We start from the raw sequence: 23,104 nt of genomic DNA, 5'->3' as shown, positions 1-23,104 counted from the left end.
CAAGATTGGCAAGTTCAAAGTTCCGAAAGACATTACACACGTGTATCTTTCTGTTAGAAAGCTGAGACACATGTGTATCCTTCTGTTAGAAAGCTGAGAATAAGTAATTCTCATTTATTTTAAAAAATTTTTTTATTTTTATTTTCGAAATGGAGTTTTGCTCTGTCACCTAGGCTGGAGTGCAATAGCGTGATCTCAGCTCACTGCAACCTCTGCCTCCCAGGTTCAAGCAATTCTCCTGCCTCAGCCTCCCTAGTAGCTGGGATTACAGGCGCCTGGCTAATTTTTGTATTTTTAGTAGAGACGGGGTTTCACCATGTTGGCCAGGCTGGTCTCGAACTCCTGTCCTTGTGATCTCCCCATCTTCTCCTCCCAAACTGCTGGGATTACAGGTGTGAGCCACCACGCCCGGCCTGTTTAATTTAGTTTTTAAGATTTAAATATGTTTTAAACATTTATAGGCAAAAAATATACTTTAAAACAGAACATAATCATGGGGAACAATATTGTCACCAAGCATGACAAGACAGTTAATATAATAACAGCACCGAAGAGCTCTTGCAAATCAGCAAGTACCCAACAACACCCCAGTAGAATTGTCCAGATATCTGACTAAATAATTCAAAAGGAAGAAATAAAGAGACAAATACATGTGTTGAATAAATGTTCTTACTATTTATCAGAGAAATGCAAAGTAATTTTTAAGTTAAATATTTCTTGATATGTATTTATTATGTATTAATTAATTCCTTTGTGGGTCTCACAGGCCAAATGGCTTTAATTGGCCTGTCCCTTTACTGGCACTTGTACTGGCCAGTTTCCCACACTCTCATCTTGTGCTTTGCTGAGACATCTGCTACACACTGTCCTTTGGCCTGGATGACCTCATATAAATCCCCTCCTGTTCTAATTCACTGCCCACAGCCCTGCTGATAAAAGCAAAGCTCATCTCTGCCCTGCTGCAGGGAACCCTATTTCCTTCCTCTGCAGCTCAGCCGCCTCCTCCTCTCAGGTCTGCCAGCCATGAAACTTCTTTACCTGTTTCTTGCCATCCTTCTGGTCATAGAAGAACCAGTGATATCAGGTAACGTGAGCCTCCCTCGGGGGTCTGGGCTCCTGGTCATGGGCTTCCCGTCTTTCCCTTCCCTCTCACTGTGGGCATCATCTGAAGCCTTTCCTTCTCTCCCGCAGCTTTGGGAGGTTTCCCCAGGATCATCTCAAGTTCATATCTCTCTCTCATTCTTTTTTGCCAGAGTGGTGGGATGATAGATGTTTGGAGCATCTGACGCTTGAGGGCCAGGGTGGTATCCTGGTGGGAGCTTGGGAGAGGTTTGAGGGACAAAGCGTGGGTGCAGGTTGGGGACTTGTTGAGGACTTCGGGAGACTAGAGTGGAGGTTGGGGTGCGTTGTGATGTGGAGGAAAAACCTTGGGATTGGAGTGATAGAAGGAATATTAGGATGAGCCGGAGGTGAGGAGCTGGGCTTCCCTGATGGTTTAGGGCAGAGTTGGAGACAGGAGGGGATTTGGGGTTGAGTGGAGCTGGTGTTGGGGATTAGTCTGGGGCTTGGGCTGAGGCTGGGAGTCGGTGCTGGATGCTGCAGGGTGTTTGGGTTTAGCTTGTTGATGGGATACTGCTGGGAATTGAGGTTAGTGACTTGATTAGATCAAGGTTAGATTAGATTAGATTAGATTAGATTAGATTAGATTAGATTGGATTAGATTAGATTAGATTAGGGTTTGACTTGGAGTTGGGGCTTGGGGGCATTGAGTTGAGTAAGGCTGGGAGTTCTAATTAAGGTAGGCCTGAATGAGTTTGAGTTTGAATTGGGTTAATATAGGCTCAAGGAAGATTGGAGATTGGGATGCGGCTGGAGCTGAGGATTGTTGGGCTTATGTTAAATAGGGTCAGGCTATTGATAAGAAACAGTGTCTGTGTAATGTGAGTGAATCCTCTTTGTTCCCTAATATTACAGGTGATCATCTCCTTTTCCCTTCATTCCTAGCTCTGCTAGGTGGGACATTAATTAGCTTCAGTTGATTCCAAAGTAAGGAGTAGGAAGTTGGGGGATAGGAAGACAGAAGGGTGAGAAGTCCAAAAAAGGCTCTCCCAAAAACTTCGGAGTTCTCAGTTGGAATCATTGTCTCAGTTCTCTTCCCTCTCAAGGTCTCTTCTCTCTTTTCCTGGGACTGGGTCTAGCATTACTCACTCAGCTGGCTTTCTTCTCTTCTTCCCTGTACTCCTGTTCCTCCTCTGCCTTCTCTTTTCTCTCCACTTGAGGGATACTAACATCTGCTTAATTGTTGTTCGTATGCCCCAAAGTAGAATGTTGGATGGATGGACACTGCCGGTTGTTGTGCAAAGATGGTGAAGACAGCATCATACGCTGCCGAAATCGTAAACGGTGCTGTGTTCCTAGTCATTATTTAACAATCCAACCAGTAACAATTCATGGAATCCTTGGCTGGACCACTCCTCAGATGCCCACAACAGCTCCAAAAGCGAAAAGAAATATAACTAATAGATAGAAATGACTTTGTTTCAGGTTGCTTAGGGTCCACATTTCATTAAAACTCACAAATTTGTTTCTGGTGTCTGTCAATCATAAGGAATGATACTTCAAATGGATTGAGGGTGGGGGGATGGCAGGGGGAGGTGAAGAGGTAGTCGAGAGAAGTCACTAGGGCTGGGTCATAGCGATGGTGTGATCATTACAGTCTTGAAGATGATTCCCCATCTACCAGCTGCATCTACCAGCTGCAGGAGAAGCTATTGAGTCAGGAGTGGACTGGGGAGAACATGGTGGGAGCTGAGAGATTTAAAGGCATAGCAGATGCCTGGAGAGTTGGAGAATCCTTAGGCTGGGAGAGTTGGTCCATCTTGAGAGTGAATGGGCTGAGGGTGGATGGGGCTGAATATAACCCAAATCTTTGGGGTTCTAGAGAAACCAGCTGATGCTTTCTGGTGCTCAAGAGGCCCAGCCCCAGGAGTTAGAAGGTGTCTAAGTACTAAAAAAAGATAAAGCACTTGATTTGCTTATTTATATATGAATTTGTTCATTATTCATTTTTTCCATTCTTTCATCGATTCATTCATTCATATTCACCACAGCTCTGCCACTTACTACTGGCAGACTCTGCATATAAACCTTTCAGAGCTTCATCTTCCTCTTCTGTAAATTAGAGTAATAGTAGAATCTATTTGAGGATTGCAGTAAGGATGAAATGACATAATAATGCAAAGGTAAGCACTCAACAAATGTCATCAGCTATTGTTCATTGATTTATTCAAGGATTTATGAAATATGAGCTGTGTGCCTTCCAACTGTGTTAGACTCTGAGGGAGACAGAAGCCTGTCTCATTTGAATTGGTACTTCAGCCGGGGAGAAGACTCACTCGTGGGGAACATTTAAGAATCCTGATTGGGAATCTAGAGAATCTGGGTGTCTTCCCAGGCTTTATTATCTCAAGTCCTATTCTCTGGGCCCTATTTAACCAACACAGTTAGTTGTTCACCCTGAACTGTGTCCTCTGCAGTGAGGCCAGGGACCAAGAGTGCTCGGTAAAGCATGGTTCATGGCATAGAGACAGACAGAAGGAGTTCATTATCATCCAGGAAGACTATTTGCTCTCAGCTCAATATTTCTGCTCTTAGACTCTGGAAAGAGGGGCCCCTCCTCTGGCTAAGTCCCTCCTCATGGGGTGAGGAGTTGCTGGGGACAAGGGGAATATGCCCATGAGGAGCCTCTGCCTGCCCTCCTCCCTTTCTGGGCCATGCTTTGAGTAGCTGGGTCCTGGGATTGCCTGCCCAGAGAAACCTTGTGCCTGCTTCAAGGAGCCGCAGGGGCCTTTCCTCAAGGTCCCTCCCTGGAGGGTGGGGCCCACTGGGTGCTGACCCCTAGGCAGGAGAAGCATCAAGGGATGCTCTTGTTTGCAGGATCTGTGGGCAGAGCTAAGGATGGGTGAGAAGAGGGGTGAGCTGTGGGCTGGGCAGGCTTCCCTCGGAATGCCATGTTCCTGCATGGAGTTCTGAGGAATCAGAGAATTATAAATTCAAACCTGACCTTTCAGGTCATTATGAAGGGCTATCTCGTAAATGAGGATAGATATATTTTACGTATTCTGTTTATTAGCTTGATTACAACATGTGAGTATGCAGACAAAGGACACGACACAGTAGCCTTCATTTGCCTTCTTGCCTCAGGACCTGCAAATGTTAGGGTTGTGCCTGGTATTGGTTCCTGCTCTGGCTGATAATCCATTTCCTTTAAAAAATTATTTTTAATTCACAAATAATAATTGCACATATTTATGGTGTACAGTGTGATAGTTCAATAGACGTATAGAAAGTGTAACCATCAAATCAGGGTAATTAGCATATCCGTCACCTCAAACATTTATCATTTCTTTGTATTGGGAACATGCAAAGTCTTCTTTCTAGCTAACTGAAAATACACAATAGGCTGGGTGCGGTGGCTCACCCCTGTAATCCCAGCACTTTGGGAGGCCGAGGCGGGTGGATCACCACGAGGTCAGGAGTTTGAGACCAGCCTGATCAACATGGTGAAACCCTGTCTCTACTAAATATAAAAATTGAACCAGGCATGGTGGCTGCAATTCCAGCTACTTGGGAGGCTGAGGCAGGAGAATCACTTGAACCTGGGAGGCGGAGGTTGCAGTGAGCTGAGTTTGCACCACTGCACTCTAGCCTGAGCAATAGAGGAAGGCTCTGTCTCAAAAAAAAAAAAAAAAAAAAAGAAAATACGCAATAAATGACTGTTAACTGCAGTCACCCTACAGAGCTATGGAACACTGGAACTTATTCCTCCTATCTAGCTGTGATTTTGTATCGGTTTAACCAGACTCTTCCTATTCTCCCTTCCCGCTTACCCTTTCCAGTCTCTGATAAACACAATTTAACTCTCTACTTCAATGAGATCCACATTTTTAAGCTTCCACATATGAGTGAGAACAAGTATTATTTATCTTTCTGTCTCTGGTTTATTTCACTTAACATCATGCTGATCTATGTTGCCACAAATGACAGAACTTCATGCTTTTTTTGAGGCCGAATAGTATTCCACTGTTTATACAAACTTTCTTTATCCGTTCATCTGTTGATGCATACTTAGGTTCACAACCTATTTTTCAGCCCACTTCAGAGGCAGGAGCTGCATAATCTTTTCACAGTTTTGCTGCGTCTCTGGGAGCTGGGACACTTAGGCTGCCCATGAGAGCTACCTGTGCCCCGACGCCCGGGGTGAGACCATCAAAAATTGTTCCTCACTGGTCTCCCTGCCCCCAGGTTTTCTCTGCATTAATCTCTATTATTAGAGGGATTCTTGGTAGGAAACTTCTCTATGTCATTCTCCTGCTTAGATTTCTTCCTTTGCTCATCACCACCCAGGGTCCAGACATTCAAAGACTTCACATGGTGACCCGGTTTCATCTCCCATGACTGTCCCTCACAGACCTTCTCTTCAGCCACTGCAACCCTCTCGCCATCGTCTCCTGCCCCCCACATTGCGTTTGTTCATGGCTCCCTCCGGCTGGTCCCCAACACTCAGCTCACCTCTGTGATGAACGCCTTCTCATCCTTCATAGCTCAGTTGATGCTCCTACCCATGAAAGTCTTCACATAACTCTGTCTCACTATCTGTCTCTCTTTTTTTTTTTTTGAGACAGGGTCTTGCTTGGTTGCCTAGGATGGAGTGCAGTGGTGCGATCATGACTCACTGTAACCTAACCCTCCTAGGCCCAAGCAATCCTCCCACCTCAGCCTCCTGAGTAGCTGGGACTACACGTGTGCGCTACCATGCCTGGCTAATTTTTCTATTTGTTTTTTTAGAGGCAGGGTCTTACTATGTTGCCCAGTCTGCTCTCAAACTCCTGGGCTCAAGTGATCCACCTGCCTCAGCCTCCCAAAGTACTGGGATTACAGTCATGAGCCACCACACCCAAACCTGTGTCATTATTTCTTAATAATTATAATAGTTATAATAATAGTTCTCATTGACCCTTGCTGTGTGTCATTCCATTCTTACAACAATCCTCTTATTATCCCTATCTTACTTATTAGGAAACTGAGGTCCAGAGAAGTGATATAATTAGCCCAAGTCAAGCAGTATTAAGATAGAGCAGGGAATCAAACTGAGTTTTTTTTTTTTTTGTCTTTTGTTATCTGTCTTGTTTCTTTGATACAAAGTAGGTACTAAACTGCCACTGAGTAATGGCAGACATTGGATTATAACTTGATTCTGGGCATTCTACGAGAAAGGAACAATTCTCAGAGAATCCTAAAATGAGGCCTGAGTAGAGATCTGGAGTAGAAAAAGGATTTTTAAGTTGAGAAAACAGTGAGGCTTGAGGTGATATCATTCCTTGCCTCTTTTAGACTTTCTTCACTCTCCATCTAGCAGAATAATAGTCTTGTCTAGCAGTTTGTTAATTTGTATTCCTGGGGTCTAAGGCAGAAATGTTTGTTAATTGTATTGTGGATTCACATTCATTCTGATTAAGGTGAGAGCAGTAGCTTTTTTTTTTTCAGTTTTATTTTCTTTTGTTTTTGAAATTTACAATAACATTGTCTAAATTCAGTTGGGATGGTGCCTTCTGGTGTCTGTATTTTACAAAAATAGAAGGCAGAGAGAATTGACTCAGGTTAGGTTGAAAACAAAAAGAAAAGAATGATAATGATCATTATTGTTCTTACCACCCACATCAAGTGAAATGTAAACAGTGGAAAAACTGTCTCTGAACATTAGAAAAAATTTTTAAAAATTTGTGTTAAAAGTCTACATTTCATGTATTTAGGGAGGATAATGTCAGAGTGGAGGGATCTCAGCTGATCCTAATTAGCACACTTGTAGACTAGAGGACACTTTTTCCAAATTCCAATTTTCAAATTGCAGATATCTGCTTAAACTTAATGTTTTATAGTGTGGTTGTGACTCACCTCTTATCCACTATGATTTGATTTCTCATACCATATCTATTATTCCTTCACTTTGATTCTCAGATCTTCATATAAGAACTCTTTTCTTTCTTCTTATAGTTTACTTTTTTGTTTTTGGTGAATTTTTTTATCTTAAAAATTGTTTTATTTTTAATTTTTGTGATACATAGTAGGTGTATATATTTACGGGGCACATGAAATAGTTTGATACAGGAATTCAGTGTATACTGATCACATCAGTGTAAATGGGGTATCCATTACCTCAAGCACTTTTCTTTGTATTACATAAAATCCAATTATACTCTTTTAGTTATTTTAAAATGTACGATAAATTATTGTGAACTGCAGCCATCCTGTTATGCTATCAAATACCAGATCTTATTCATTCTATGGAATTATATTTTTAAACCCTTGTAATTTACTCTTAAGAAGCTCCTGTTGGTAATCAAGTCTCTCAGTGGGTTTATTTTTGAAAAGATCTAAATGTATCCTTATCTATTGTATTTGTCCATTTTCATACCGCTATGAAGAAATACCCAAGACTGGGTAATTTATAAAGAAAAAGAGGTTTAATGATTCACGGTTTCCCATGGCTGGGAGGTCTCACAGTCATGGCAGAAGGCAGAGAAGCAAAGGCGCATTTTACATGACGGCAGGCAAAAGAGTGTGTGCGGGGGAACTGCCCTTTATAAAACCATCAGATCTTGCTGGACTTTGTTTATTTATTTATTTTCGAGATGGAGTCTTGCTCTGTCGCCCAGGCTGCAGTGCAGTGGCGGGATCTCGGCTCACTGCAAGATCCGCCTCCCGGGTTCACGCCATTCTTCTGCCTCAGCCTCCCGAGTAGCTGGGACTACAGGCGCCCGCCACCATGCCCGGCTAACCTTTGTATTTTTAGTAGAGATGGGGTTTCACCGTGTTAGCCAGGATGGTCTCGATCTCCTGATCTCGTGATCTGCCCGCCTCGGCCTCCCAAAGTGCTAGGATTACAGGCGTGAGCCACCATACCCGGCCTTTTTTTTTTTTTAGACAGAGTCTTGTTCTGTTGCCCAGGCTGGAGTGCAGTGGCACGGTCTTGGCTCACTGTAGCCAGGCTCAAGCGATTCTCCTGCCTCAGCCTCCCAAGTAGCTGGGATTATAGATGTGCACCACTATGCCTGGCTAACTTTTGTATTTTTTAGTAGAGACAAGGTTTCACCACGTTGGCCAGGCTTGTTCGAACTCCTGGCCTGAAGAGTCCCGTCCACCTCGGCCTCCCAAAGTGCTAGGATTACAGGCATGAGCCACCGCGCCTGGCCAGATCTCATGAGACTTATTCACTATCACAAGAACAGCGCAGGAAAAACCTACTCCCATGATTCAGTTACCTCCCACCGGGTCCCTCCCATGATCTGTGGGGATTATGGGAGCTACAATTTAAGACGAGATTTGAGTGGGGCCACAGCCAAACCATATCATCGGTTAAGAAAATTTTAGCTACATATACAATTCTAGCTTGAACCTTTCCCTCAGCACTCAACATTTCCTTCTTTGTTTACTGGCTCTTTAAAGGCTGTGGAGAATTTGATGTCCCTTTTCTAGGTTATCACTCTTTCTCCAAACTGAGTTCTAATTGGCTTCACAAACTGTCACTCTTAAGGAGTTATGACACGTATTATGTTATTGTGTAATTATTTGAATTATTGTCCCCTTTCCATCAATCCCCCAAAACACACACATATTAGGTGGAAATCCTTAGGGACTGAGATGATATTTTATTTACATCTGCATGCCTGATGTTAAGCCCAGTGCTGGGCACGAATGCGATTTAGTGAATGTTTCTTGAATATGAATAATGAATTCACAAGTGAAAGCATGAGTGGATCTGGTGGGGGCACAAACGGCTGACTCCAGGTTCCAGGAATCTGGGTGGAGAACTTTCTGGGCTGGAGGGAGCAGAGGACCACTGTGTTAGGTCTACGTGGTTCTGGCTGGCAGGGTTAGCAAGGATGCAGAGGAGTTTCTGGGTCTTGCTCAAATGATAATTTAAAACAACAATAATAGTTAACATTCATTTAGTTCTTACTATGTGTCAGTCCCTTATTGCTTTCTATGTATTCAGCCACTAATCCTCAAAATTTTAGGGGTTAGGTATTTTTCCAGTCTACACTATACATATGAGAAAAAGGGTAGAACAGAGAGGTGCAGAAACTTACCCCAGGATACACAACAAGTAAAATGGGAACTGGGATTGGTCACCTAGGGATTCTTGTTTTTTAGATTTTGTTTTTTTAATCTCTCTATAGCCCCTTAGGTTATTTTATTTATTGACATTTTTACTTTTTATTTTGAAATAATTGTAGATTCATAGGAAGTTACAAGAGAGAGGTCCTGTGTACTCTTCACCCAGATTTCTCCAATGCTTAGATTTTATATAACTGTAATACAATATGAAAACCAGGAAACTGATATTGGTCCAATATATGTGTATACTTCTATGCCATTTCATCATGTGTAGATGTAACCACCATCATGACCAAGCTGCAGAACTGTTCCATCACCACGAAGATCTGCCACCTGTTGCTCCTTTAAAGTCATACCAGCCCTCCTCCCTATCCCCACCCACTGTCACTATGCTTAACCCTTGGCAACCACTAATCTGTTTTCCCATCTCTATAGTTTCGTCACTTGACATTGTTGTATAAATAGAATCATATGTGAGAGTTTGTGATTGGCTATTTCTTTTTTGGCTCAGCATTATGCTCTTTTTTTTTTTTGAGACAGGGTCTGGCTCTGTCACCCAGGCTGGAGTGCAGTGGTGTGATCTTAGCTCACTGTAACCTGCCTCCTGGGCTCAAGAGATCCTCCCACCTTAGCCTCCCCAGTAGCTGGGACTACAAATGTGTGCCACCACATGCGGCTAATTTTTTATTTTTTGTAGACATGGGTTTCGCCATGTCACCCAGGCTGGTCTCGAACTCCTGAGCTCAAGTGATCTTCCTGCCTTGGCCTCAAAAAGTGCCGGGATTACAGGCGTGAGCACCATGCCCAGCTAAGCAGCATTACGCTCTTGAGATCCATCCACACTATGTGTATCAATAATTTATTCCTTTTAGTTCTGAGTATTTCTAGCCATTGCATTAATGGAAGAAAAGGAAATGAAAGGCATCCAGATTAGACAGGAAGGAATAAAATGGTGTCTATTTGAAGATGTCATAATGGTTTATGTAGAAAATCCTAAGAAATCTACAAACAAAACAAAACAAAAAGCAAAGGCAAAATACCTAAAACTAATAAGTAGTTTCAGTAAGGCCCCAGGATACAAGGTAAACTACACAAATCAATTGTATTTCTATATAATAGCAATGAACATGTGCACTCTGAAATTAAAAATATAATACCATTCAAAGTCACTCCAAGAAAATAAAACACTTAAGTGTACATCTAACAATGTACAGAAATTGTATGCTGAAAACTATAGAATATTGATAAAAGAAATAAGAGCTAAATAAATGAGGAGACACACCATCTTCCTATCTTGTAAGACTCAAATAACAGATGTTAATTCTCCTCAAATTGACATATGCATTTATGTCAAAATCCCAGCAAGATTTTTTGTAGATATAGACCAGATTATTCTGTCTATACCTTGCCCGAAGAAAAATCTGCAAAAGAATAAGAATAGCTAAAACAAATTCGAAAAAGGATAAAGTTGGAAGAATTATTTTACCAGATTTTAAGACTTATTATATAGTAATAGTAATTGAGATTGTGTGGTCTTGGTGGAGAGACAGGTACATCAATCAATGGAACAGAATAGGGAACTCAGAAATAGCCTCATAGAAGTACAGCAAACTGATTTTTGACAGAGGTGCAAAAGCAATTCATTGGAAGAAAGGTCCTTTTCAACACATGATGCTGGAACAGTTGAACATCTACAGGCAAAAAAAAAAAAAAAAATCTAAACCTAAACCTAAACCTCACACCTTTCACAAATATTTACTTAAAATGGATCATAACAGCCAGGCATGGTGGCTCACACATGTAATCCCAGTGAGTCAGAGTGCTGAGGCGGGAGGATCACTTGAGCCCAGGAATTCCAGACCAGCCTGGGCAACACAGCAAGATCCCATCTCTACAAAAATAAAATAAATTAGCTGGGTGTGGTGACATGTGCCTCTAGTTCCCAGCTACTCAAGAGGCTAAGGTGGGAAGATCGCTTGAGTTCAGGAGTTTGAGGTTACAGTGAGCTATGATTGTGCCACTGCACTCCAGCCCAGGCAACATAGCAAGACCCCGTCTCTAAAGAAAATTATTTTTAAAGGATTATATATTTAAATATAAAATGTAAAACTATAAAATTTCTAGAAGAAAGCATGGGAAAAAACATTCAGATCAAGTGTTTGGTGAAGAGGTCTTAGATACAAAGGAACAACCTAGAAAAGAAGAGAATCAATAAATTGGACTTACTCAAAATTTTAAACTTTCACTCTGTGAAGCACCCTGTGAAGAGGATGGCTGAAAAGACAAATTACAACAGGGCAAGATTATTTTCAAACCATATATCTGACAAAGAACTTGTATCTGGAACATAGAAACAACTCTTAAGACTCAACAGTATTTGCTGGGCATGGTGGCTCATGCCTGTAATCCCAGCACTTTGGGAGGCCTAGGCGGCGGATCACGAGGTCAGGAGGTGGAGGCCATCCTGGCTAACACGGTGAAACCCCATCTGTACTAAAAATACAAAAAATTAGCCGGACGTGGTGGCAGGTGCCTGTAGTCCCAGCTACTGGGGAGGCTGAGGCAGGAGAATGGTGTGAACCCGGGAGGTGGAGCTTGCAGTGAGCCGAGATATTGCCACTGCACTCCAGCCTGGGTGACAGAGAAAAAAAAAATTAGCTGGGTGTGGGGGCATGCACCTGTAATCCCAGCTACTTAGGAGACTGAGACAGGAGAATTGCTTGAACCCGGGAGGCAGAGGTTGCAATGAGCCGAGATCGCGCCACTGCCCTCCAGCCTGGTGATAAAGTGAGACTTCTTCTACAAAAAAAAAAAAAAAAAAAAGACTCAACAGTAATAAACAACCCAATTAGAAATGGACAAAAGATATGAAAAGACATTTCACTGAAGAGGATATACAGATAGCAAATAAGCATTTGAAAAGATGTTCAACATCATTAGCCATTAGGGAAATACATATTAAGACCAGAATGAGACACTACTACATACTTATTAGAACAGCTAAAATTAAAAATAGTGATTTTCCAAACTTTTTCTTAGTTTAGGCCCACTCATCCTCCATTATGCTGTCTTTTAATGCCTTCTGACAAATTGAAAAAATGTGTCCAGGCTGGGTGCGGTGGACTTTGGGAGGCTGAGGCAGGTGGATCACTTGAGGTCAGGAGTTCGAGAGCAGCCTGGCCAACATGGTGAAACCCCATCTCTACTAAAAAATACAAAAATTATCTGGGCGTGGTGGCGTGCACCTGTAATCCTAGCTATGTGGGAGGCTGAGGCATGAGAATCGCTTGAACCTGGGAGGCGGAGGTTGCAGTGAGCAAAGATTGCACCACTGCACTCCAACCTAAGCAACAGAGCAAGACTCTGTCTAAAAAAAAAAAAAAAAAAGTGTCCACCTTTCGTCTGCCAGGTATTTGTTCCAAGTTACTTATTTTATTATTGATAGAAGCAACAGTATACAAAAATCTTTATTTAGTCCATTGTATTTTTAAATGTTCCTTTTTATTGAAAATTTCACCTATTATCAGGTTGATCCTCTTTAATTTATAAACGATAGGGATTTTCAAAAACGTTTCCTTTTGGGGAGAAGTTGTTAAATAAAGAAACACATGGTCTTAAAGAAAAAAATCCCAAACTCCTAATAGACCTGGAAACAACCAAAATGGCCCTCAGCAGACACATGGTTAAACAGACAGTACTACATTTATACTGTCGAATATTACTCAGAAGTAAAAGGAATGAACTATAGATGCACACAACTTGGGTGGCTCTCAGTTCTGTTGATTGTCTTTTTTTTCATTAAAGTTGAGATTTTCCTGGTTTTCAGTACGATGAGTAATTTTTGCTGGAACCTGGATGTTTTTGGTATTATTATGTTATGAGATGCTGGATCATATTTCAATGATCTTTGTTGGCTTGTCTCCTCTGACACAGCTCTGGTGAGGACAGTGGGGTGCTGCCTGGACACTGCCAGGTGGGTGGAAGTCCAGGTGTATTTCCTCTGGTACTGCCTTGGTTGGGATGGGGAGGGATGTTCTGTTCCCCGTGTGGCCTCCAAGTCACATCTCAGGGAGTGGTGGCCCTGTTACTACTGTGTGGTGGTGAAAGTCTTGACTCTGCACTAGGCCCCCTCTGTCACCACCCCATCAGGGAAGTGGAGGGAGGGATGCCTTCTTCCCACCAGATAGGGGAAGTCGAGGTGGGACTTCCCATGCCTTCTTCCCACATGATTCTTATCGACACTGCATGGTGGTGATGGGCCTTGTGACCATCCAGCAGTGATAATAGTCCCCGCTCCCCACTTGGGTTCCACTCTAGGAGGTTACACCTCCTTACGGCGTGGAGAAGGCAGAAGTTGAGGCTCTCCACGTAGCCTTCTTTGGTGGATGTATGAGTGGGAGTGTAGTTTTGTCTTTGGTTTTTCCTGGAACGGAGTGGTTATTGTCTAAAATGTTCTTTCTTGCTAGGTTGACCTTTCCTGGTTCTTTGGCTAGAGAGAGGAGACTTTTCTTGGGACTCTATGTGTGCACTCGTTTGTGTTTCCAGGTTGTCAGTCTCTCCAGCACAAGTCTGGAATCGATGAGGCAAAAAGAAAACCCAGGGAATTCATGGCTGTGCCCTTCCTTAGGTCCTGAGGTCCCTGCCTTGTTCTTCTTTACTTTACCTTTCAGAGTGTACACACACACACACACATACACACACACACATACACCCAGGGTTTTAAACCGAACTTGGCAGGACAAATAGAGAAAAAGACACTGACTCTTTTTTTTCTGGAAGTAGAAGTCACTATTGTCCTTTAGGTTTTCTCCCCGCTCCCCCTTTAGGTTTTTATGATGCTTCCCGACTTATCAGATTTATGTCACTCCTAGGTGAATTAACTATTAACTATTTGTGTTTTTTTTTCTTTTGCCAGGCAAACGCCACATCCTTCGATGCATGGGTAACAGTGGAATTTGTAGGGCCTCTTGCAAAAGGAATGAACAGCCCTACCTGTATTGCAGAAATTATCAGTCCTGCTGCCTCCAGTCCTACATGAGGATAAGCATTTCCGGCAAAGAGGAAAATACCGACTGGTCTTATGAGAAGCAGTGGCCAAGACTACCTTGAGTGCTGGTGATTACCATTCTCAAGCTCTCTGGGCACAGAGACCTGCTGTCAACCCCCCTCACTAAAATTCATGTACCTGCTACCCTTGTCTGTCTTTGGTCCACTGGAAATCATAGTGAGAGACTGGGCTTTGCATGGTGACAATGTCTGTCTCATTCTGGATGAGCCCTGTGAGAAAGAAGGCTGGAAAACTGGGGAAACAATTACAGAGAAGCTAGACAAGCCAGTGAGGAAGAGGGAAGAATGAATCGAATGAGGGAGGGTTGAAGGGTTTAGGCAGATTTATGACTTAATCTGTGCCATGTAGAACTCAGGGAGGGTCTTTAACCAGTGGGATGGATACATAGGACAGTAGGTGGAGATCTTGTAGACAACTTTGGCCTAGTTCATGAAAAAACTTTATAACCAACAGAGCTGCTGTAATGTGGAATAAGCTGTGTTGGTTTCAAGCTGTGAGGCTGAAGGGCCTGTTTGGTGGTTACTGCAGAAGGTCTTTGAATATTGGATGCTGTTGTTGTTGATAGTTAAGGTCCTCTAATTCTTCAAAACCTAAGAGGCTTATGCCCCTAATGACAACTAACACCAGCTTTTTAATATAAAATTCTAATTTTACTTTTTATGTCTTACCTCCCACTAACAGTTCTAAATTCTGTCAAAAGTAGAGTAGTATTTAACCCATTATCTTTCTCTACTTCTCTGATTCTCCTCAACTCATTACAGTTTGCCTTTGTGCTTATTTGCTATGGAACTGGCTCTGGCCAAGGTCATCAGTGGACCTCCTTTTTTTTTTTCATCATAATATCCCTTCTTATATGTATCAAAACTCATACTGAACAATGAGTTCTGGGTTGCAAAAGAGGATTTATTTTTTGCACCTGTCTATAAATCTTTGTCCACAAGTTAAACAAAAACATAAACAAGTGTAGCTGGACCTCCTTTTTGAAAGTTTCAGAATGTTCCTCAACTTGTGTCTCAATCTGCCTCTAGGCAGCATTTCCACTATAGGTTATTCCCCCCTTGAAAACCTTAACTACCTAGGGTTCTGTGATTTCACTCTTTGTTTTCTTCCTAACTTTCAGGCTCCCCCTTTTCCATCATCTTTTGGGGTTCCTCTTCTGTTATTTGTCTCATTGGATTCTTCTGGGGTTACTCTTCTCTTCTGAGAATAAAAACTCTCCACATTCCTAGGAAAAGGCTGACAGTCCTATGGTCGCGATAATAAGTACATACCTGGAACTGTTTTAAACTTTTTTCATTGATCAACAACAACTTGCTTCAGTGAACACACTTCTGAAAGCTAATTGTCAGTGACAGCATTATGATTTGATTATGCCAATCAGCTTTGAATTCATTTCAGTGTACACACTTCTAAATTGTCATTAACCAATTCCCACCTCTGTAACCAACACAACTCCCTCAAAATGTGTTCCCCAAATGCTGTGTAGGTTCAACACTTCGCTCTGGTGAAGGAGCTTATGACGGACCAGCATGGCTCTCCTGTTCTTAAGAAAGCAATCATTTCAGCATTTTGGTTTTAGACACTGAGTGATAGTTTCATCCTTTGATAATGAACTTTTTTTCTCCTTCCTCTGGTGCTGCCACCCATCCCAATAACAAAGTTTATGATCTGGACAAAAGTGTTGGTTCTGGACCTCTGTTTCAGGAAGAGTACTGGTTGAGGAACCCAGGCTGATCCTCCTACTGAAAACAGTGAAAAAAACTTACTTAAAATATACAACAAAACTTTTAAAGCATCTTTAACCTTGCAAGAAAGTAAGGCCAAGAATATCAAAACCGGCTGGGCGCAGTGGCTCACACCCGTAATCCCAGCACTTTGGGAGGCCAAGGCGGGTGGATCATGAGGTCAGGAGTTCGAGACCAGCCTGACCAACATGGTGAAACCCTGTTTCTACTAAAAATGCCAAAATTAGCCAGGCGTGGTGGCGTGCACCTGTAATCCCAGCTACTCAGGAGGCTGAGGCAGTAGAATCGCTTGAACCCAGGAGGTGGAGGTTGCTGTGAGCCGAGATCTCGCCATTGCCCTCTAGCCTCGGTGACAGAGGGAGACTCTGTCTCAAAAAATAAAAATAAATAAAAGAAAAAAAGAAAGAAAAAAAGAATATTAAAAACCAAGTGCCAGTGGGCACTCTTTCAAAGGCAGTAACTGAAGCTGGCTTTTGTCACAAAGGTACTTGCTGAATCAGGTGAACTTGAGTTTTGGTTTCCATGGCTTTGGCCAAGGTGGGGGTAAGCAGGGGAGAGAAGGCAGTGACTAGGATCTGAAAAAATATAAGTCTAGTAGGATATCCCTATATAAATCTCAGTCCTTAAAGTGTTACATATGCTGTGTAAAAACAAAGCAGATACATACAACATTCCTTTTCCTTCACCAGAGATTTTCAAGGAAAATCGCTGATTTTGAACCTAAGTATTCAGTAAATAGAAAAAAAATCTTCACTGAAAATTTATAACTTCAAGGTAGATCTCATAAAGTCTCTCAGCCTGAATTCACAGTACATGGGTTGTATGAAAAAAAAATCAAACTTAAAGTTGTCCCAGACTAGCAGTGCCAAAAAGACAGAAGAAAACAAAGGAGTAGACCTTTAACTCAAGACTCAACTAGTTTACTCAACTAAACTTCTGAGGAAAATAAACAGACCAGAGCCCCAAATCACAAAACACACAAGGAAATAAGGCACGATGAATTAAGGTCAGCGGAAATCACAGTCTAGAGATTCAGACTTTCAAAGACTTCAAATTTCGGAGTTATCAGGAATAATAAGTTTAAAAAATAATGAGACTGAAATTTCCCATCATGAATTAGGTATTATCTAACCCCTTGAATAATACAATTAGACCTGTGAAGAAGAATTCCAATGTTAGTTGAAAGTAATATGTTCAAAATTGGAACTTAGCAGGTCTGGCAAGCATAAACTGCAGAAGCAGGTGGTTCAGATGCCTATGGCACCCATTCCTGCTTTATTGCCTCTTCTTCATCACACACAAATGGTATCATAAGGGGTTCCTATGGTTAGTTAATAAAGGAGGAAAAAGCAAGGCCAGGTTTGTGGAATGGTCTGCATGACATGCTAGCACCAGACAGAAGTGCTGCATTACAGCCTGATGTGGCAGTGGCCCAAAAGACAGTGGTTAAGGGAAATCCTTCCAGTAGAAGGAAGGCTTGGTATGGATCTATAGTAATTCATGAACGCTGGTAATGGATTGGCTGGTTGTTTAGGTACTTGGAAAGAGCAAGATTGGAAAATTTGTAACAATGAAGTCTGTTGTAGAGTTATGTGGATGGGACAGGATGTGAAGATTTTTTTTTTTTTTTTTGCTATCAGAGGGAGACAAGTAAAGCTCTCAGTAATCAGGTGGATAAATGACCCATCCTTTCACCCACAATTGGGGGTCCATGATTACCCTTGGATGTCCATGTGTGATCAAGGCTTGGTCAAAGAGATGGGTCTACAGAGCCATAAAAGCTTTTCGACAGCTTCTATTTCAACCCCAAAGCCACTGGGGCAAAAAGGAGTCTTCATAGCTCACACCTGGGGCAGCCAATTTCCTACAATGAGAGATAAAACCTGGCTCCAAGGCCTTAGTTAGTAGGAGAATGAATGCCTTCACCTGAAGTGTCTCCTGTTCTAGAAAAAAAGCTTTTAGTGTAGCAGTAGCTACTCTCACAGATGCAAAGATTTAGAATTTTGATCATGACCACTTATGCTGCCATTAAGACACCTGTTGAGAAGACAGAACGAAACATGAAAAAATTGTTGTTGGAATAGCTAACTAAGCTATTGAAGTTGTGTATAGGTCACTAGCAAACAAGAAATACTAAAAATAGGTGATAACTTGTTGTGGAAATAATTTGACATTTCAAGGAGAGCACTGAAGAGTTTATCATTGGAAATAGTGAAAATTTTAGACTTCTTTACACAGCTGTTTCTATTAATAGAATTACATATTGGTGAGGGGGTGGGAGGGTCACTGTGGTGTTCTCAGTGCTTTATCTGTATGTGACTTAGTTTATCACTCTGAGGACAGGGGTGAGTGACAGCCGAGAGGAAGTCATGAGCTATGGTGAACATTTGGAAGAGAGGTCTGCGTTCCCTGTCCCACCTCAGACTCTTCAACCATATTTTTCTTGCTGCTTACTTCAAAGTAGTCTGTAGTGAACCTTACTGTTAAAATATCATCAATAACTCCTCGTGTTGAGTCACTCAAGGGTGTGGGAGATGTCGTAGGAACTCGCCTGTGGTCTTCATTGGATGGAACGCAGCAAGCTCGAAGATTTTTGCATGTATCTTTCACTGCTTCTCCATCTTTGCATTGTTTCCTGCAGTGCCCTGATCTGTTCCAGCATTTTTTTTCACCACTATAGGCTGAATAATAAAAGGAAAGACCATTGATTTTGGGTTACTGATGCTCTCAATTTCACTAGCATGACTGTATATCTGGCATCCTATATCCACACTGTGGATCATAATTAGATGACGGCTGCAAGACTTCCACCTCAGGTCTGGTAAATATTCAACCTCCCATTTGCCAATTTTTAACTATTCTGAAAGTGGGATGAATCTTACCATCAATGAAAAGAAACTTTAGTCATGAGGAATTGGGTCCACTTACAATGAAGCTACCTGTGCCCCGTGTAAAGGTACCTGAGTGAAGAAAGTATATCTTTTTCTTTTTTTCTTTTTTTTAGATGGAGTCTCACTCTGTCGCCAGGCTGGAGTGCAGTGGCATGATCTCAGCTCACTGCAACCACCACCTCCCTGGTTCAAGCGATTCTCTTGCCTCAGCCTCCTGAGTAGCTGGGACTACAGGCATGCGCCACCACACCCAGCTAATTTTTGTATTTTTAGTGGAGACGGGGTTTCATCATGTTGATCAGGATGGTCTTGATCTCTTGACCTCATGATCCACCCGCTTCGGCCTCCTAAAGTGCTGGGATTACAGGCATAAGCCACTGCGCCCGGCCAGAGTATATCTTGTTTCTACTCCAACAACTACATCTTGCTGCTACTTCAACAAGTGTGATTAAGTTATTTGCATTGGTCATATCCCATTCTACTGCAAAGTATACATTCACATGAGTATATAAAATATATCTGCGTAGTATATGTTTATTGCAGCACAATTCACAACTGCAAAGATATGGAATCAACGTAAGTGCCCATCAACCGATGAGTGAATAAAGAAAATGTGGTATATATACACCATGGAATACTACTCGTCCATAAAAAGGAACAAAATAATGTCTTTTGTAGCAACTTGGATGGAACTGGAGGCCATTATTTTAAGTGAAGTAACTCAGGAATTGAAAAACAAATACCACATGTTCTCACTTATAAGTGGGAGCTAAGCTATGGGTACACAAGGGCATACAGAGTGGTATAATGGACATTGGAGACTCAGAAGGGGGGAGAGTAAGAGGAGGGGGAGGGATGAAAAACTACCTATTGGGTATAATGTACACTACTCCAGTGATGGGTGCACTAAAATCTTAGGCTTTACCACTATACAATTCATCTACGTAACCAAAATCCACTTGTACCCCTAAAGCTACTGAAATTTAAAAAATAAAAAATTGTAACCCAAAGTATAAAATAAGCGTGTGTCCAAAAATACAAAAATTAGCCAGGTGTGGTGGCGCATGCCTATTGTCCCAGCTACTCAGGAGGCTGAGACAGGAGAAACACTTGAACCTGGGAGGCAGAGGCTGCGGTGAGTTGAGATAGTGCCATTGCACTTCAGCCTGGGCAACAGAGCGAGGCTGTCTCAAAAAAGAAAAAAATAGATAATAAGAGAAGAAAGTAAAACATACTTTATGTGGGATACATAATATAAGCATTATGAAAATACAAAAAAAGATAAGCATTATGGAGAGAAATGAAGCAGGGAAGGGGTTTAGGAAGTGTGTGATGGGAAATAGTGAAAGACTTCCCTTGAGGTTTGAGATGAACGAGAAAGCTGAGCTATGAGACTAAGTGGGGGCAGAGTATATATCAGGCAGAGGAAGCGGCAAGTGCAAAGGCTTAGAGGCAGGACCTGTCTCAAAGGTTCTGAAAAACAATAAGGTAGTTATGGTGAGTATAGAGTGAGTTAAGTGGAGAGTAACTGGAGAAAATATAATGGGAGTTGAGATCGCATAGAATCTTGCAGGTCTTTGAAAGAAAGTCATTCAGAACTTTTGATCACAGGATGATAAGAGAGATGTAGATTAAAACAACAGCACGAGGGAGGCTGAGGCGAGTGGATCACTTGAGGTCAGGAGTTTGAAACTAGCCTGGCCAACGTGCTGAAACCCCATCTCTACTAAAAATACAAAAATTAGCCAGGCGTGGTTGTGCATGCCTGTAAGTCCAGCTACTCGGGGGGCTGAGGCAGGGGAATTGCTTGAACCCCCGAGGCAGAGGTTGCAGCAAGCTGAGATGGTGCCACTGCACACCAACCAGTCTGGGCAACAGAGCAAGACTCTGTTTCAAAACACAAACAAATACAAAAAAACAACCACAACAGTAAGAGGTTATTTTATACTCATCAGCTGGGTGCTTGAAGAATTATGGTGATAGAAAAACCCTTGTGTATTTTCGGTGAGAAGGTAGGGAGATCTCCCTGTTCCTATAAATGTCACTGATTTCTATTCTTCTTTCTCAAATGTAGGGGCTTTTTAAGATAAAGCATCAAGACTTTATGCTTCTTTCATTGTCTCAACTCTTTGCTCTAACAGGATGGCTCCAATTTATAGCTCTTATCACTCAGACTTGAAACCCCAGATCATGTAATATTTTCTTCACTTCCCATATGCTGAGTTTTTATAACTTGTGGATTGCATGTACGAAATCTTTCACATCTGTCTCTTTCCTAGTCTCAATATCTCCACTAGAACTCAAAGCAGACACAATTGCTTTCAAAGGGATCACACAGAATTATTCCTGTTTGTGTCTGGAATTGTAATTAGAGAATTACTAAAAACCCCCAGAGTTGGCAATTTCTGCTGGCAGTGTCCTTTAAGATACACAGCTTCTGATTACTGACTTCTGATTACCCAAGATCCCTCGGGGTAGGAACACAAGCATAGGAAGAGCCAGCAGCAGGAGTTTCATGGTCCCTGGGAAACAGGAGAGGTTTCCCTGTTTCCCTACCCTGAATGCCAGTTCAGAACGCTGTGTGCAGTGGGAGTCTGAACAAGAGTTACTGGCCTCTCTGCAACGAGGGCAGAGGAATAGAGGAATTAATGGAACAAATATATATTTTTAATTTTCTTGCCCACCCCCACCAGACTTACATTTAACTTGGTTATTTGCCCTCTGGGAATCTATCCTATTTAAGCCCGTGTCCAAATATGTAAATATATTGATGTTTGTACAAGCATATTCATTGATGTGTTGTTCGAAAATTAAGAAATGTCTCAAATGACTATATATGACTTTATATGGCTTATCCTACAGCAGAACTATACAACTTTACAAACTATAAGGCAGATCTTTAGATGGTGACATGGAAAGATGGCCACAAAATAATAAATGAAAGAAGAGTGCTGCATAGGGCTGGGCGCAGTGGTTCACACTTGTAATCCCAGCATTTTGGGAGGCCGAGGTGGGTGGATCACCTGAGGTCAGGAGTTTGAGACCAGCCTGGCAAACATGGTGAAACCCCATCTCTACTAAAAATACAAGAGTTAGTCGGACATGATGGTGCACGCCTGTAATCCCAGCTACTTGGGAGGCTGAGGCAGGAGAATTGCTTGAACCCAGGAGGCAGAGGTTGCAGTGAGCTGAGACTGCACCACTGCACTCCAGCCTGGACAACAGATCGAGATTCCTTTTTTTTTTTTTTAAAAAAAAAAAAAAGAGTGCTGAATAGCCATGCATGGAGTGTGCTTACTTCATTATAAAACAGAAATATTTAGATTCATTTTTATGTAAGTTCGATCATACCTTGAAATGCACCTTGAAAAACATAAAACAAAGGGGAAACAGGCTCTCTTCACCAGTGATTTCAAAGTTCTGGCCATGCCTTTAGATATACTTAAGAAAGCAGTGATTATGAAAAGCTTAGATTTTTCACTGTAGAAGGAAGAAGAAAAGCCAGTTCTGTCTTCCATGTAACAGCTCTACCAATATTTTCTGACCTGTTCACCAAATTCTAGAATATTAGAAAACAAAAAGAACCTCATTACAGCTATAGCAGGACTTTTAGGGCCAAGAAAACATAGCAAAGTGGGTTGCGGGAATCATTTTCAAAAGCTGGCACAAGCTGGAAAGAGAACAGATGTGAGCCTAGCTTTCCCCTAGTTTCTTAGGCGGCAACTTGGAATATAGAACCAAAGACAACTCTGGATGGTGGGACTGCCCCTGTCTATTGAGGATAACTTGATTTACTCCCAGGTTTTACCCCAGCCAGGAGCATAGTCCCAGTGTGGGAGCTGTGGAGCTGCCCAGGTTGGGGGGTACCGTGACACATTGGAATTTTCATGAGCCAGAACCCACTGTACCTCTATTTTTGTAGCTTCCCTGACTCTGATTACCTGGGATCACTTGGGGTAGGAGCACAAGCATAGGAAGAGCCAGCAGCAGGAGTTTCATGGTCCTTGGGAAACAGGAGGCGGTAGATCCAGGAGTTCAGAATGCTGTGTGCAGTGTGAGTCTGAACAAGAGTTTTATTGGCCTCTCTGCAGTGGGGGCAGAGGGATGGGCACAGAACCAGCCAGATATCTAAGAGCTTATCCATGCATAACATCAGTCTAGTGTGTGGCACACAGGCTGAGCATTTGATCCAGGCACTGGGAGGGCATGCAGAGGGTTACAAG

The 23,104-nt window shown here is 42.2% G+C and overlaps 2 protein-coding genes and 1 non-coding gene across 4 annotated transcripts; 1 reads left to right on the top strand and 2 right to left on the bottom strand.

Annotated features, from left to right (window-relative positions):
• Positions 1-856: 856 nt before the first annotated feature.
• DEFB119 (defensin beta 119) lies at positions 857-14,368 on the top strand. Of its 2 annotated transcripts, none has more exons than XM_054466863.2 (2): positions 857-1,084; positions 14,093-14,368. In XM_054466863.2, the coding sequence occupies exons 1-2, from the start codon at positions 1,024-1,026 to the stop codon at positions 14,284-14,286; spliced, it is 255 nt and encodes an 84-aa protein (XP_054322838.1). In that variant the 5' UTR covers positions 857-1,023; the 3' UTR covers positions 14,287-14,368. The 2 variants fall into 2 exon arrangements, with proteins under 2 accessions (XP_054322838.1, XP_054322839.1); XM_054466864.1 differs by lacking the exon at positions 14,093-14,368 and adding an exon at positions 2,322-3,493.
• Positions 14,369-15,083: 715 nt separating this feature from the next.
• LOC129022181 (small nucleolar RNA SNORA40) lies at positions 15,084-15,211 on the bottom strand. Its single transcript, XR_008496269.1, has one exon. It is a non-coding gene; the product is annotated as a small nucleolar RNA SNORA40 (small nucleolar RNA).
• Positions 15,212-18,357: 3,146 nt separating this feature from the next.
• On the bottom strand, positions 18,358-22,880 carry DEFB118 (defensin beta 118). The gene is made up of 2 exons (XM_054466866.1): positions 22,823-22,880; positions 18,358-18,671 (listed from the first exon to the last, which is right to left on the bottom strand). The coding sequence occupies exons 1-2, from the start codon at positions 22,878-22,880 to the stop codon at positions 18,358-18,360; spliced, it is 372 nt and encodes a 123-aa protein (XP_054322841.1).
• Between the last annotated feature and the right edge of the window lie 224 nt (positions 22,881-23,104).

The sequence above is a fragment of the Pongo pygmaeus genome, chromosome 21, assembly GCF_028885625.2.
Source record: "Pongo pygmaeus isolate AG05252 chromosome 21, NHGRI_mPonPyg2-v2.0_pri, whole genome shotgun sequence".
NCBI classification, from domain to species: Eukaryota; Metazoa; Chordata; class Mammalia; order Primates; family Hominidae; genus Pongo; species Pongo pygmaeus.
This window is presented reverse-complemented; position numbering and strand designations above follow the sequence as displayed.

What these genes read in the sequence shown, in the direction of transcription:
- DEFB118 (XM_054466866.1), bottom strand. Translation starts at nt 22,880, where the DNA reads ATGAAACTCCTGCTGCTGGCTCTTCCTATGCTTGTGCTCCTACCCCAA. An exon ending in CCTACCCCAAGTGATCCCAG is followed by an intron (nt 18,672 to 22,822) that starts GTAATCAGAGTC and finishes TTTATTATTCAG; the next exon opens with CCTATAGTGGTGAAAAAAAA.
- DEFB119 (XM_054466864.1), top strand. Translation starts at nt 1,024, where the DNA reads ATGAAACTTCTTTACCTGTTTCTTGCCATCCTTCTGGTCATAGAAGAA. An exon ending in AGAAGAACCAGTGATATCAG is followed by an intron (nt 1,085 to 2,321) that starts GTAACGTGAGCC and finishes TATGCCCCAAAG; the next exon opens with TAGAATGTTGGATGGATGGA.